The 16,473-nt window shown below is 47.8% G+C and overlaps 1 protein-coding gene across 1 annotated transcript in view; it reads left to right on the forward strand.

Annotated features, from left to right (window-relative positions):
* The window catches only part of B4GALT1 (UDP-Gal:betaGlcNAc beta 1,4- galactosyltransferase, polypeptide 1), a 55,693-nt gene that overhangs the window by 30,021 nt on the left and 9,199 nt on the right, over positions 1-16,473 (forward strand). Inside the window, exon 4 of the mRNA XM_010840132.1 lies at positions 12,052-12,239. Within this exon, the coding sequence (XP_010838434.1) occupies positions 12,052-12,239 (188 nt within the window). The remainder of the gene's footprint in view (positions 1-12,051; positions 12,240-16,473) is intronic.

Consider the following 16,473-nt stretch of genomic DNA (forward strand, 5'->3'; position numbering starts at 1 on the left):
TCTGGGGGGTGGAGGGAGGGAGGGAAGGCATGCATGTCATGTGTGTGCATGTGCACACTTATGTACTTAAATATGTGAGTGATGAGGGGTGAAGGAATAGAAGTAATCTTTTAGACATCTGGCATTTTGAAATTCTACCATTACCACCCTCAGGTGCAAATGAGCTAAATGCTGTATAGTTACCCCTACCCCCACCCAAGAATTTAACTTTGGTATTTCAAGTTTAGCCTGAATACTTAAATTCCCATCTTTAGACTATAATCTCCCAGGTGGAATAACACATCTAACTTATCTGTCTACTAAATTCCATTGAAATTCCTTTGAAGACACAGAGTATATACATTTCCATTTCTGAAAAGCCCAGTGTCCATTTCACTTCAAGATAAACTATGGATCTTTTTGTAGTAAGTTAGTTTGAATAGAAAGATTGTTAGCAGCTGACAGCTTCCATCAAAACTGAGGGACTCTGTGAGCGTTCCTTGGACCAGAAGAAAAGCTAGAAACAACAATGTGTCCATCAAGCATTTCTGAGCACTGCCAGGACAAAGCAGAGAGATACTAAAGAAACGACGAAGTTTCCTGGTTCTACCTGTCCTGAAGCTTCCATCCTCATTTATGGCAAGTGGGACCCTTCCAAGGAACAATTTGCTAATAATCTCAAGAACTGAATCTCAAAGTGGGAGAACAGGTGGTAGGCAAAACCCCTCAGGGCTGTTGGAGGGCCTTGGCCAAGTGAGGCACAGACCAAGGCCCCAAGAAAATCTGCTTGTAAGATAGCCAGGCAGTTGGGCTTTATCATGGAAGAATATTTGTATTATGTAAGAGAGAATAGGTATATGCCCTGCAAAATCCAAGCCACTTCAGTCCAACGAGTATTTGTTTAAAAAAAGCCCTGCCGTCAAGGAACACTTGTCTGATGCCAGTGTGCACATGTCGATCATGGTAGGATTCAGGAGCCCGTTATTAAAGCAGTGGCTCTGAGCGCCTGGAAGAGGAAGCCACGGTTACCAGGCCATCAGGGATTACTAAGCACAAGCCATGCCAGCTGCCTCTCCTTTCCCTCATTGATAATTGTTATACCAGTAGATGAGTGATAACACGGTAGACACCGTGGCAGATTGTTTCATCAGGGTGTCTGATAGCCTCCTACAAATCTGACTAAACAGAAGTTAGACAGCTGTGGTCTGGGTGGCATATAAACTGTATAGATTAAAATGCATAACTTGGGTAAAGAGTGTTAAAGAGAGTGAGTGATGATGCCAAGTGTTTGAATTTAGGTGACTGATCGAGGAAGACTTGGGGGCAGGAGTGGAGAATGCTAATGTATAGAAAGGTTGTATTTTAGGTAAATGTGAGATTGCCTCGTTCAATTATGAAGTCAAACATATATTGGACCGGTAAAATTTAGCTGCTGTCCTAAGTTCCTATGGCAGGATTTATATAGATATTACCCAAGTTTCAAACAACAGATTTCCACACGTCTTACACCAGCTATTTCCTCCTGCCTGCCCCAGTCCAGGCTGGCAGAACAATAAACAGGCAAGCCAGCTTGGACCAGCGGTACTGCTGTGCCAGCTCACCCCGGTCACTGCCCAAGACGGGACTTCTCCCCAAGTGTGCTCTCCGAAATGGAGACCTGAGGTCATGTGCATTTGAGGGATGCTGGGGACAACGTGAAGCAGGTTTTGTTCCTGCAGAGCCTTCAGTGTCCTGGTGTACATGACAGCCTCCAGAGGGAACTCGGCACGTTTCCTGAGCTCATCTGACTGGAGGAACCGCCTTCCAAGAACCATCTCAAGTGACAACTATTCTGTGAATTGAAGGCTGGGGGAAAGCAGGCCTCCTCTTCTCCCACCTCCTCACTTTCCCTAGGATGCTGAGAAACACCCCCAACTCCTGTCTTCTCCCACATGTATCTCAGCATCGGAAGGATTTTATTTTTCATTTTTCAAACCTTTACATCTCTTTTTTTTTTTCCTCTAGTCTGGTCAGTATAATCATCTCCCCCTCAACACCCCACCACCACCCCTACCCTCTGCTCTAGTCCGGGTCTTGTGGTTTCTTCATCTTTTTCTGCTCTCCCAAGGGTTAACTTTCCGCCTTGAGAAAATCATTTCCTTTATCTCCCTCTCCCCCAGCTAATCTTATTTCTTCTGCTCCAGCTCCACCCTGATTATTTCTTTGGGAAAATATGATCTGACTTCCAGGTAACCAAGTCAAAAAGAAACCTGAAATTGCCCCTACCTTTCCAGCAAAGAACATCTTGTATGGTATCTATAAGAAACCCATAATAAAGCAATGATAGGAAAACCCAAGCCTTGAAAGAGGTGGGAGGGGAAACATTTGGAGCGTGCCCTCTCTACAACTTAGAACTCCCGTGTTCCCTGTGTTACAATTAGATGCTCCGGTTCAGAGCATCTGGCTTGGGTTTTGTGTACCATTTGTTGAGCAGCTAGGCCTCTTAGCCTCTTCCTGTCTCAGACACCCTGCTGTCATCTTGACATTCATTCACTGCCCCGCCCCAACACACACACCCGATTTAAGAAGAGAAAGTGCCTAAAATAGGAGGGGCCCCTGAGACATCTAGCCCTCAGGTTCTCGGGCAGGTTTTTAAGAACAAAACCTCCCCCTGCCATGTTGAAATGCTGCCTAGCCCTGCATCCACAGTGGGTCACATTGGGTCACAGCATGTTCTGCCTGAAGTGGGGGCTGTGTTCCCACCTCTATCCCTGACTTCCCCTTCATTCTTTGCCGGGATTCACCTGTACCCCTGAGGTACAGAACAGAGAGTTCTGTTCTCATCTGTTTTGCCGATGAGGAAACTGAGGCTCAGGGATCGGGGGAAGGGACTGGTAGGAAGGCACGTAAGCCACAGTAGGGCTGCAGCTCCGAGCCCAGCCCCGTGCCCTAGTGCCCTCTCAGCACATTAGCACCAGTTCCCTTCTCAAGGGCACTTAGTCCCTCCTCCTCAGAGCTGCGTGTCCAGGACTGGCAGTGAGCTCCAGGCTCAGACTGCCTGGGTGCTGGCTCTGCCCCTTCCCAGCTCAGTGATCTTGGACTCAAGTCCTTCACAGCTCGGTTTCCTCATTCATGGGAGGGGAAGCCTTCAGTCCTTTGCACGCACGGGACGGGGCTGTGACGCACACACCTGGCACACGGGAACCCTCTGTAAACATTAGCTGCTTTGAGTTCCTTCTCCCCCCGCCCCCCACCGTCCCCCATCTTCCTGCCTGTTTTCTCTGCCCAGGACTATGGTGATAAACTCTGTACTATTCTCCCTGCCTCCTGTTTCACCCCCTGTCAGTACCAGTATCGAGACCCTCCCTCCCATTCTTGGGTTCTCTGTTTGAGCAGAAGGTCGTGGACTTAGGGACCATGGCCCACCTGCCAGCTTCTTCAGAGAAGGGTTGTGTCTCTGGCTCCACCCACAGGGGTGAGCTTGCATGGGCTTCTATGGCTCCTGCTATGGATCCTCAGCTGTTGACCACTTTCTTTTGGTTCAGTCCCCTCCAATCCCCATCATAACTTGCATCTCACAAGAAGAGGGGTAGAGGGTTGAGTGAGTCCTGAGAAGCAGCAGCATTGCTGTCTGTCCTCAGCGTCCAGCCCTCCTCCTGCCTTCTTCCACTGGTGTCTGAATATCCTATTAGGGTTCTGGCGGGTCCGGCCTTTCAGAGCCAAGGGTGCTACTCTGAGGCTCAGATATCCTACCTGAGGTCCAGGGCAGGTACAGAGGAGGACAGTAAGATATTTTAGCAGATGGGAGGTGGGGTGCACACCTCACTTCCTTATACTTTCATTAAGAAAGGAAACTATAAAACCATCAAGGGCAGAGGGAAGGCAGATCACCACCTGGCAGCCCTAACTCTAATAAGAAATACAGGATGTTTGTGAGATAAGTCACCAGGGGAATTACCAAATGGATGACAAATGCAAGTGGGTTCATAGTAGCTGTGACAGCACCCTGCCCCAGAAAGAGGGCCCAGGATCCGTCTCTGATTCAGTTTGTAGGTCTTCTGGTGCCTCTGCGCTCATTAAGTTTTTCTAGCTCCGACCATGGCATGCCCTCTCTAAACTCCATTATGTCCTCGCCCACAGGCGAGGGTCTGAAGGGCATGGAAGCCTGAGCTTGGCACCCGGACTGAGACCTGCCGCCACTTCCCCTCAGGTCTCCTTCACACGCCGCACTGGACTCACCACCATCCCTGAGACACGCTCCCTCCTGGACCTCTGCTCATGCTGCATCGAATACCTCTATCCTGTGTGCCTCCCTTCCCTCCCCTGGTTGCTTTCTTTCTGGCCACCATGGAAGGCCCTCCCCTTAGCTCTGCAAAGGCTTGGAGTGGAGCTGTGCTGCCTTCTCCATCTGGGCTGCTTCCAGGCCGCATAGTGCTTTCTAGTGAGGGGAGAGGAGTGCTTGCCTGTGTGCGGGCTCTCCCCGCCCCTGCGGCCCCGAGACCCACATCCCTCAGGCTTGACTCCCTTGTCTGCCTGACCACCAGGCTCCATGCTTCATCCACTGCACGGTTAGGGCGTGGAGCCAGAGCTGCTTCTTGTGGATCCATCAGCTCTCGGGACAGGACCCTTTGCTCCTGGCTTTCTGGCAAGTGAGAACCTGAGACGTGAAGCCTCCTTTCCCCTCCAGGCCAGGTCATGACCCCTGGGAACCTGCATGGCCTTCTCCCCTCTGCCCCGTCAAAGCTTCCTGCCCAGCAGAGACCCTACTTTAGTCCTGTGGTGGTTGATGGTCATAATACATGATGGTCTTTTGGACTGAGCCTCTTTCATGGTCTCAAAGTTTGAGTTTTGACCGTGACAGCCCCTACTGAGGCAATCGGTACCCCTCCTGCACACTGTTCCTGCTGAGGGAAGACTCCCAGAAGGGAGCAGCTTGCTGGGGGTCTTGCGATGGCCGGGCAGCAGAGCCAGGACAGAAATCACCTGCAGCCCCTGGAATGCCTCACCTTGCCATGTGTCTGTTCCTCACTGAGGAGCAGCTCCATTTCCACTTGGCAGTGTCCCCTGTGAGTCCCACTGGGTCACAAGAAGAGGACAGTGGCTTGGGAGTAGCAGCCTCAGAACCCCCAGGAGGCTGGCCCAGTTGTCATGGTTATGGGTAAAACCTGGCCTGAACGGAGGGCCCAGCTCCCATCAGAAGAGTCTCCGTCCAGCTTTGGAGTTTTTTCCCTCTTCCTTCTCATCTGTGCACAGTCGTGAGGTGGTTCTAAGCTGCTTGTCTGAGACCAAGAATGGGCAGGTTTGGAGACAGCCCCTGGCACCCTCAGTGAGTGAGAGCCTCTGTTACCCTCCTTGGCTGCTTACCTGTGTCCCTGGGCCAGGCAGCTGATTCCTAAATGAGGCCAAGTCTGTTAGAGTGAAGCAGGCTCCTGCGTCTGCCCCGCTCCGGTGGACAGCTGCCTGGGCCTGAGGCATCCCCCTGGGTTGGTTTCCATCTTGATTGTCTGTTTGCCACCCGCCTCCCTGCCTTGCATTTCCTGCCTGAGCTGTCAGCACCCAGATTGAGGTATGCAGGAATAGGGCTGCGGAGGGGTGGGACCGGCCCCATTCTGCAGCAGCCCCTTTCTCTGCGCACTGGGACCTTTGGTGGGACGGCTGTAGATATCCGCATCCCACCGCTGCTCATGTGCTGCCCCCGTGACTGGTCGTTTCCTTTGCCGTGTGTTTCCCCTTGCTCTGTCTGTGGCTCGCTCCAGCCTGCAGGGATCATGTTGAAGCAGCACTTACATGTACTTGCCTGAGCTGGTGAATTGCCTCCCTGGGCATTGTCCTGGGAAATGTCATTCCCCCGTGACTTTGTAATGGGGACTGACCACTTATTAGGAATGTGCCTTTGCCTTGGAAACCAGGGTGGCCACAGCCCAGACCCTTGCCTCTCTTCCTCACGTCTCTCCCTTGCAGCCATCCTTGTCTCTTTTCTTTTTTTCCTTCTAGTGGGGGCCCTTTGCTTTTCCTTGTTAATCCTGTTTGTAGCAAAGCAAGCTGAAGGAGGACCTCCTCTCTGTGATCTGCTTCTTGCTCTCCACCTGCTCCTCTTCTGTGCCCTTCACCTCCTAGAGAGAGAGAGGAATGCCGACCTTACTACCGCTGCGACTGCTGCCGCCGCTGCCACCACTGCCGCCACCCTGGTAATGTCCACATGCCCCCAAATCCAGTCCAGAGCCCAGGCGCTGCTGGACAGGGGGAAGCTGTGTAAATGATCCTGAGCATGTGCCATCCAGGGCCCTGGGGTTTCCCAGGCAGGGCCCTGGCCCCTGTGGGCTCACTGAGAAATGCTGAGGTTGGTGCGAGCCCACCTGTTGTGCAAAGGTCAAAGAGACTGCATTAAAATCAAGCCGGAGTTGAGCTCATACTGTATGTATGTATACTTTTGTACCTTGCTTTTTTCCCTTAAATTGTATATCATCAGCATCTTCCCATGTTATTTCATAGTCTTCATAATCATCACTTTCCATGCCTTCATAATAGTTGAGCATGTAGTTCTACCATAATTAGTGTAGACATTCCTCTGTTAGAAGGCCTTTAGGTAATTTTCACTTTCTCAGTAGTGTAAATAAGACTGTAATGAACATCTTTCAGTTTATGGCTTATTCTGTGCTGTTTCTTCCATATTTAGATTTATTTCTCTAGGCTAGATTTTCAGATACAAGACTGTGGGTTCAGAAATGGTGTAAACATTTCTATGGTTTGTAATATAAGTGGCCAAATTGCTTTCTTGAAAATGAAGCCTTTATTTTCTGAGTGTTTTTCTGCAGAAAATCTCATCTCAGTGCCTTAGGCCCTGGGAGAGAGGCAGACATCCTGCTGTAGAACTGAAGTTTTAAAATTATTTTCTGTTTACCTTACCCAGAGTCCTTGCTTGGCTGTTCTATTAGCTCTGTTCTCTCTGAAGGGACCTTATGGCTCTGACCTGTGTTCTGGTCTGTCAGGGGCCAAGGATATGCCCTCTCTTGTGAGTAATGACTGTGGCAAACAAGAGGACTACCGCCCACCCGCAACGAACCCTGGAGGGCACGTTTCCTTCACTCACTGGGAGAAGAGCTTAAGTCTCTGATCCAGGTTTTATTGAGGGCCTTGTCTGAACTCAGGGCTCCTGTGTTATTAAGGTTCAAAGCCAGAGACCCAACTGCTGTGAAATAATGGGTCAGTGGATATTAGCCTGCCACAGACTCAGCATTTGTGTAATCCCAGCAATTCTCTGGAGATCCCCTCACAGCCAGCCTGTCTACCCTCCGGAGGCTTGCCGGTCAGTCCTGCTACATGGCTGCCTGGCCAGAGCTTCCTCTGCTTGTCTGCCACCCATTTGTCCTGGGTCTTTCCTCTTGGAGTCTGAGGGGGCACAGAGAAGCATGCAAAAGGATATATCTGCAGAGATTTCCACTGCCTGCAGACCTGCCTCTGGAGCTGTGGGCTCGAGAGCCTGTGGGTTACTGTAGCTATTGTGAAGGGGAGGAGTGGTGTGATGGGCAGGGGGTGTGTATAGGAGCAAAATTGTTTCTCCCGTCCCATAGAAATTCTGATTATTTGAGACTCTGGGCTTAGGGTTGGTGTTTCCAACCTCTTTGCTGCTGTGTTTTTGGTGGCGGAGGGGCCAGGTAGTCAGCCCCCATGCCATCATGATCAGGGGATATGTGTGCTGTGTACACACGAGGGCCTGACATCCAGGGAAGCCAGGGTGGTTTGGTGGGTCTTCTAGAAACTGTGAGAACTTGGGCAGTTGGCGCTGTGGCTTTCGGTAGTTGGTCATCTGTCTCCTCTTACCATCAGGGAAAGGCTGCACTTGCCTTAACCACAGGATTTGCCTGGTGATTAGACCAGATTCTGGTACCTCTCCTGGAAACCCCACGAAGGCTGCTCGCAGGTGCAGCGCACAGGCCTGGGAACAAGTGAGGTGTGAAATGGGGAAGTGGAGTCCCCACCTTAGCCCTTCCGGAGAGGCATTCTCTGCTTGCCCCGTGTCATTGCCTAGTCTCCAGTAATCATGCCATAGCTTGCAGACTGGTCTTGCTGCCCTCAGTTGGCAAGTAGGGCACAAATTCCTCCTGGGCTTGCAAAACATAATTCTCATTTAAAACCTCAAGAGCTTCCTATGGCCTGAATAAAAAAGAAAAAGTCTTGATTATTTTAGCAAAGTTCCTAGCCTCCCTTTCCTGCCTCATGTTTTGGTCCACATCTACCTTCTTGTCTTAGTCTGGCTTCCCCAGTCTGTATTTCTGTAGTTCCTTGAATGCTATCTTTTCTCACAGGCTTTACAAATGCTGCTTGCTCATCTCGGAATATTCTTCTCACGCCTCCCAACTAAACTTGGCTAGCTTCTTCGAGGCCTTCTCTAATTTTCTATGATTGGGTCGTGTTTCCACCTCTACTTGTCTGTATGTGCTGGACTAGGGAGCTCCTTTCTCCTCCTTCCCCTTTAGCTAGCTGTCCACCCTAAAGAGCTCATCACTCCATAAAAATACAATTGCCTGTTTAACTTGGAACTTCTCAAAAGCAGAGCTTGTGTCTTTTCTTTTTCTGTATCCCTACTGCTAAGCAAAAAGTAGATACCCAATAAATGAGCAGAATCAATACAGAAAAAGAGGGAGAAACAGGGCCCTCTGGTCCTCTCCCATCTCCGGAGCAGGCTTTTCTTTTTTTATATAATTTAATTGAGATATAATTACATATCATACAATATACCTATTTAAAGTATATAATTCAGTAGCTTTTAGTATATTCAGAATTGGGCATCCATCAACCATGATCAATTTTAGAACATCTTTATTAAGCCAAAAAAACTCCCCTACACTTCTTAGCTATCAGTTAACTCCTCCATTCTCTCCTGCCCTAGTAGCTACAATTCTATATTCTGTCTCTGTGGATTTGCCTGTTCTGGACATTTCATATAAGTGCAACCTTATCTGTGATCCTTTGTGACTGATTTCTTTCACTTAGCATGATGTTTTCAAGGTTCATCCAATTTACAGCATGTAGCAGTACTTCATTCTTTTTATTGCAGAATAATATTGAATTGTATGCATATACCATATTTATTTGTCCATTTATCAGTTAATGGCCATTTGGGTTGTTTCCACTTCTTAGCTATCTAAAAAGTGCTGGGCAGTGCTGCTGTGAACTTTATTTGAAAGTTTTTGTGTGGACATGTTTCCATTTCTCTTGAGTATATACGTGGGAGTAGAATTTCTGGATCACATGGTGACTCTTTGTTTATCCATGTGAGGAACTCCAGACTGTCTTCCAAGATGGCAGCACGATTTTGTATTCCCACCAGCAGTGTATGAGGATTCTGAGTGGACATATTACTTGCTCTTATGTTTAGGGTACATGTTTAGGGCTCTCAAAAAAGGTTTTAATGCCTTGGAGAGCCATCTGACACTGCTTGAGACATTTGTCGCTGCCACCCAGATCTGCCCAAAGGGCATCGGGTTTGCTGCATGAAGCGTCTGGAGAGCGTAGACTCTGCCAGGCCTCCCACCTCACGTGTCCTCACTCTTCCCCAGGCCAGCACACTGACCAGGCCCAGACTCCTGTCCCCTCTAGACTGATGGATGTTGGCCTCTCTTGACTGATACACCCACTTGTCAGTCACCCCACACATGGGGAAAGGGGTAGAATAGGTCTGCTCTTTGGGTTTCTCCTCCAGACTGCCATTGGTCCTGGGGTTGGCACCAGCGGTGCCCATTCATTGTTCCATATTTCTAGTTCCTATGGGAGGAAAATGCTTAGGGTAGTCTCAGTCAGGTATCTGCTTAGGTCAATCAGTCATGGCCAACAGGCCAGGTCCTATGCTTCAGACAAGGCCACCAACACCCTGCTCCTGTCACTGGGAAGCAGACCAACAGAAGGGAGCACTGGGCAGCGACTTGGGTGGGAGTCTGCTCCACAACTGGGAAAAGGCTTTGTTGGAACATTGCCTGTTCACTTGTTGGAAACATGTTCAATGGGGCTGAATTTTATCTCACAATATTCAGAGAAAGCTAACTCTCTGAGAATCTTAATGGGGCTGGAGGAGGAAGATGGAAACCACTAGATGCAGGCCTCTATTTCCAGGAGGTCGAAGGGTGTGGGAGAAGGAAGCAAATCAGATTTGGGGGTGAAGGTTGTTAACAAGATTGTTGAGATGATTAAAGGACACACCATGCTTGTAAAATACTTCCCTGTGCCTGGTGTATCAGATCCCCCCGAGAATATTGGCGGTGTGTTATTATAATAATAATAATGACAACAACTTCATATGCAGTTCCTAAACTTTGGTCTTTTTTTTTTTTTCTTGGTCTCAGGACTTACATAGAATTAGTTGAAGGCAGAATTCTAAATGGTTCTTAACTGGCGTGTGTGCCTGCATGCGTGCTCAGTTGTGTCAACTCTTCGCAACGCCATGGTGCCTCTCTTTAACTGACAGAGCAGCCCAAGTACACCCCGAGTACCACAGGGCACAGCCTTCTCCCTTTACCACGCATGGTTAGAATGCTTTGTCACAGGCTGAAGAAAGGAGCTCTCATGTAAAATGTTTCATTTACTCTTTTGGGCTGCTCTTTCTGACTTCCTGGTACTTGTCTTTCTCAAGTGGTCTGTTGCCCTGAGTCACCCTCCTGACACTGGGGGCTGTGGCACCATCCGGGCACTCTGTCCTCACTTAGGCAGCCTGGTGGAGAGCCAGTGTCCGGGCCCTATCTTAGAGTCCTGGAGAGAAGATGTGCAGCACCCCACCTTAGAGACCGTACAGATACTGTAGGCCCTCGTGAGGCACATTTTCCCCCAAAGTAGAGGTCATTGATCTTGTTGATCCTGAGAAAGACTGAAAAGTGAGGATTCTAGAGGGTTGGGCTCCAGCACCAGCTGTGTCATTTATGTGGCCTTAGTTTCTTCATGACACTGGTGGGAGAATTCCAGCCAGGATGAGAGTATGGGTATTGAAGTGCTTGTGAATTAAGTGTAAGCATGATTGTGTCGATGATGTTACTGTCCTTACTAACCTGGGGTCTTGGTAACTGGTAAGAGCAGAGACCCATGAGAGGCCCCTTAGGTTGGAGTCTCCCCAAAGGGTTGCCATCTGCCATAGTATGTTGAAGTCCATCCATTTGTCTACTCATCCAGCCATCCATCCATCCATCCATCCATCCAGTGGTTATATACTGAGCTCTTACTGTATGCCAGGCTATGTTCCAGGCCTGTTTCCAATGGGTGAAGAAACAGCAAAAAAAAAATTCCAGCGTTCATTGAGCTTAGGTTCTAATTGGGGAGACTGAAAATAAACGAGAAGTAAATAAAGTATGAAGTACCTTTGCACCAACACACTTAATTCTTGTAGACCCCGTGGTTGGCATCCTGAAGGGGGTGTCCTCCTCTCTCATACACACTATCTCTACTGTGCCCTGTAGCTCACTGGTTCCACCCTACACTGTGAGCACTGGGAGGGCAGAGACTGACTTGAATTTGCCATATTTCCTGGTGCCTGGTTTAGTGACAAATACCTGGACCCAATGTGATGATCAAACCCTAGTCAACCACACAAAAGCAGGTAGAAGTGAAAAAGTCCCATTGTCAGCAGTTTCCTGATATCCTTCCTGCAATTAGCCTATATGTACTATAAGAATAAATAACACATCTGTTTAAACACCTTTCACCTAACAATACTATCTCAATGATCATTTCCTTTTAGAGCTTCCTTGTTTTTTTTTTTTAAACAGCTCTATTCCATTATATGGATGCATCATGGTTTGTTGAAGCCGTTTCCTGATCATGCTTACGTCATTGTTTGCAGCCTTTTGCGTTGGTGAACATGTGGTGAAAAGAGTAAAAATGTTGTTCACCTGTCATTTGCACACTTGCAAGTCCTATAGAATAACTCCTAGAAGAGGGATTGCTGGTTCAGGGAATGCTATTCAGGATTGAGTTGTAAAGTGAGGGTAGAAAATGAGGCCCAGGAATGGTCTAAGGGCTACGTGAAGCAGACAGGTCACCAGTCCCCATGAGTGTTTGGCTGAAAGGCCTCATGGCATCTGATGGCACTTTTTTTTGTTTCTGCACCAGGCTGGAGAGTCCATGTTCAACCGCGCAAAGCTCCTCAATGTTGGCTTTAAAGAGGCCTTGAAGGACTATGACTACAACTGCTTTGTGTTTAGCGATGTGGACCTCATCCCAATGAACGACCATAACACCTACAGGTGCTTTTCACAGCCACGGCACATTTCTGTAGCAATGGATAAGTTTGGATTTAGGTAAGAGATGTTTACTGGAATCTGCAGAAAACATTTTTGTGTCTTCCATGACAACCAGGGAACACAGTTCCTCTAGCCCAGGAGTAGTGCCTCTTAGGCTTTGGAGGAGAATGCCTTTTGGGAGAACTGGGTGCTTTTGAAGCACATGTGTGTGAATGCTGTGTTAAGTCTCTTCAGAGTGCACGTGTGCTGAATGCTGTGCTAAGTCACTTCAGTCGTGTCTGACTCCTTGCACCCCTATGGACCGTAGCCCACCAGGCCCCTCTGTCTGTGGGATTCTCTAGGCAAGAATCCTGGAGTGGCTTGTTATGCCCCACCTCCAGGGGATCTTCCTGGCCCAGTGATCGAACCCATGTCTCTTCCGTCTCCTGCATTGGTAGGAGTTCTAGACCACTGGAGCCACCTGGGAAGTCCTTTGAAGCTCATCAGTTCAGTTCAGTCGCTCGGTTGTGTCTGACTCTTTGCGACCCCATGGACCACAGCACGCCAGGCCTCCCTGTCCACCACCAACTCCTAGAGTTTACTTAAACTCATCTCCATTGAGTTGGTGATGCCATCCAACCATCTCATCCTCTGTCATCCCCTTTTCCTCCTGCCCTCAATCTTTCCCAGCATCAGGATCTTTTCAAATGAATCAGCTCTTTGCATCAGGTGACCCAAGTATTCAAGTTTCAGCTTCAACATCAGTCCTTCCAATGAACACTCAGGACTGATCTCCTTTAGGATGGACTGGTTGGATCTCCTTGCAGTCCAGGGGACTCTCAAGAGTCTTCTCCAACACCACAGTTCAAAAGCATCAATGCTTCAGCACTCAGCTTTCTTTAGAGTCCAGCTTTCACATCCATACATGAGTACTGGAAAAACCATAGCCTTGACTAGACGGACCTTTGTTGGCAAAGTAATGTCTCTGCTTTAGTACGCTGTCTAGGTTGGTCATGACTTGCCTTCCAAGCAGTAAGCATCTTTTAATTTCATGGCTGCAGTCACCATCTGCAGTGATTTTGGAGCCCAGAAAAATAAAGTCTGACACTGTTTCCACTGTTTCCCCATCTATTTTCCATGAAGTGATGGGACCGGATGCCATGATCTTAGTTTTCTGAATGTTGAGCTTTAAGCCAACTTTTTCACTCTCCACTTTCACTTTCATCACGAGGCTCTTTAGTTCTTATTCACTTTCTGCCGTAAGGGTGGTGTCATCTACATATCTGAGGTTATTGATATTTCTCCCGGCAGTCTCGATTCCATGCTTGTGCTTCATCCAGCCCAGCGTTTCTCATGATGTACTCTGCATACAAGTTAAATAAGCAGGGTGACAATATACAGCCTTGACGTACTCCTTTTCCTATTTGGAACCAGTCTGTTGTTCCATGTCCAGTACAGATTTCTGAAGAGGCAGGTTGGGTGGTCTGGTATTCCCATCCCACTTCTTTCAGAATTTTCCACAGTTTATTGTGATCCACACAGTCAAAGGCTTTGGCATAGTCAATAAAGCAGAAATAGATGTTTTTCTGAAACTCTCTTGCTTTTACAATGATCCAGCGGATGTTGGCAATTTGATCTCTGGTTCCTCTGCCTTTTCAAAAACCAGCTTGAACATCTGGAAGTTTGTGGTCCACGTATTGCTGAAGCCTGGCTTGGAGAATTTTGAGCATTACTTTAGTAGTGTGTGAGATGAGTGCAGTTGTGTGGTAGTTTGAGCATTCTTTGACATCGCCTTTCTTTGGGATTGGAATGAAAACTGACCTTTTCCAGTCCTGTGGCCACTGCTGAGTTCTCCAAATTTGCTGGCATATTGAGTGCAGCACTTTCACAGCATCATCTTTCAGGATTCGAAATAGCTTCACTGCAATTCCATCACCTCCACTAACTTTGTTCATAGTGATGCTTTCTAAGGCCCACTTGACTTCCCATTCCAGGATGTCTGGCTCTAGGTCAGTAATCACACCATCATGATTATCTGGGTCGAGGCTCTTTTTTGTACAGTTCTTCTGTGTATTCTTGCCACCTCTTAATATCTTCTGCTTCTGTTAGGGCCATACCATTTCTGTCCTTTATTGAGCCCATCTTTGCATGAAATGTTCCCTTGGTATCTCTGATTTTTCTTGAAGAGGTCTCTAGCCTTTCGCATTCTGTTGTTTTCCTCTGTTTCTTTGCACTGCTCACTGAGGAAGGCTTTCTTCGCTGTCCTTGCTATTCTTTGGAGCTCTGCGTTCGGATGGAGAATAGTCGTAGTTGGCTGTTATTTAAGGAGGGCAGTGGAGTCCAGAAGCATCTATAGCTCTGCACCTGCAGGGGAGAAGTGTCTGTGTTTGGGATGGCACTTATCTTCAGGCTCCAGGTGGTTGTATTACTTGATTTTCTTCTCCCCTTCCCCTCACAATTTGGGAAGCAAATTGGAGTCATCTTCCCTCAGTAATTTCTTAGACTTGGGTAATTGAGCAGATCTTCCTTGGCACTTTAAGAAGGAACACGGTTCTCTTTCCCTGCAAAGCACAGGCTTCTGCTTAAACACTGGGGCTCAGACTTGCCCACCAAAATGCCCCTTTGCGAGGAAGCCAGCTGATGCCTGTCCCCAGGAGCAGCAGTGTAATTAAAGCCTATTGTCATAGGTGGAAAATAGTCTTGTGGTCCATTTTTTTAATCTTAAAAAGTAAATTTGCATTTAATTCCATAATTTGTCCACGTTTGTATCAACATAAACTTAAGGCACCTGTCAGTTGGGTAACCTGACCTCTTCCTCCATGTTCTAAGTCAACCTGGAAGCTCCAAGAACGTGTGCTGTGGGTACCTCGTGTGCTGAGCATCCCTGGCTCAGGCTTGACTACCGCACTACTGCAGGCCTGTGTGCCAACTGGCAGTCCCTCGGTATAGATACAGCAGCTTTCTTTCAGACTCATTTTATTTATTTTTTAAAGTTTATTTAATTTTTTGGCCATGCTGGGTCTTTGTTACTGCACATGGGCTTTCTCTAGTTGCAGGAAGCAGGGGCTACTTGTAGTGCACAGGCTTCTCATTGCAGTGGCTTCTCTTGTTGTGAGCACAGGCTCTAGGCACGAGGGCTTCAGTAGTTGTGGCTCACGGACTTAGTTGCTCTGCAACACATGGGATCTTCCTGGACCAGGAATCAAACCAGTGTCCCTTGGATTGCAAGGCAGATCCTTAATCAGTGGACCACCAGGGAAGCCCCAAACTCATCTTGCTCTCATCATTTCTTTCTGTCCTCCCTTGCTGGGGGCATGACGGTTGTGAGATGAACAGAGGATGCTCTGAAGTCCTTCCCCAAGATTAAAGCGTTCAGACCATAAACATCCTGTCTTAAAGGATGTAAATAGAACTTTGTACCCTCCTATCTTCCCCATCTCCCTCCCTGTTTGTGCATCTTCTCCTCTTTGAGACACACCGGTTCCTCTGAACTCTGCCCTTGAAGTGTGGTGGTGCTTACCTAATTCTTTACCACAGCATCATGTATATTTCACCCAGAACTAGTTAGGCTTGGGAGACGAGGCAGGAAGATAAGAGAAACCAGCAGAGACAGCAAAACCAAATCTGGTCAGAATAGCATATACTTCCCCTGTGCAGTGGCTGAGAGTCCACTTCTATAAAAACACTGATTATGAAAAAGCCTTAATGGCCTGGTCACCTCTGGGTTTCAAACCCTCACATTATAAGTGCAGACTATAGTGTGCAGAATCAAAGGGGGATGACTTGATGCTTAAATGATGATACCTAATTACAAGTGGATTATAGCTGTGAAAAGAAGAGAAGCGAAAAGCAAAGGAGGAAAGGAAAGATATAAACATCTGAATGCAGAGTTCCAAAGAATAGCAAGAAGAGATGAGAAAGCCTTCTTCAGCGATCAATGCAAAGAAATAGAGGAAAACAACAGAATGGGAAAGACGAGAGATCTCTTCAAGAAAATCAGAGATGCCAAGGGAACATTTCATGCAAAGATGGGCTCGATAAAGGACAGAAGTGGTATGGACCTAACAGAAGCAGAAGATATTAAGAAGAGATGGCAAGAATACACAGAAGAACTGTACAAAAAAGATCTTCACGACCCAGATAATCATGATGGTGTGATCACTGACCTAGAGCCAGACATCCTGGAATGTGAAGTCAAGTGAGCCTTAGAAAGCATCGCTATGAACAAAGCTAGTGGAGGTGATGGAATTCCAGTGGAGCTATTCCAAATCCTGAAAGATGATGCTGTGAAAACCACCACCCCTACCCTCTG

Source organism: Bison bison, unplaced genomic scaffold, assembly GCF_000754665.1.
Source record: "Bison bison bison isolate TAMUID 2011002044 unplaced genomic scaffold, Bison_UMD1.0 scf7180017864141, whole genome shotgun sequence".
Taxonomy (NCBI): domain Eukaryota; kingdom Metazoa; phylum Chordata; class Mammalia; order Artiodactyla; family Bovidae; genus Bison; species Bison bison.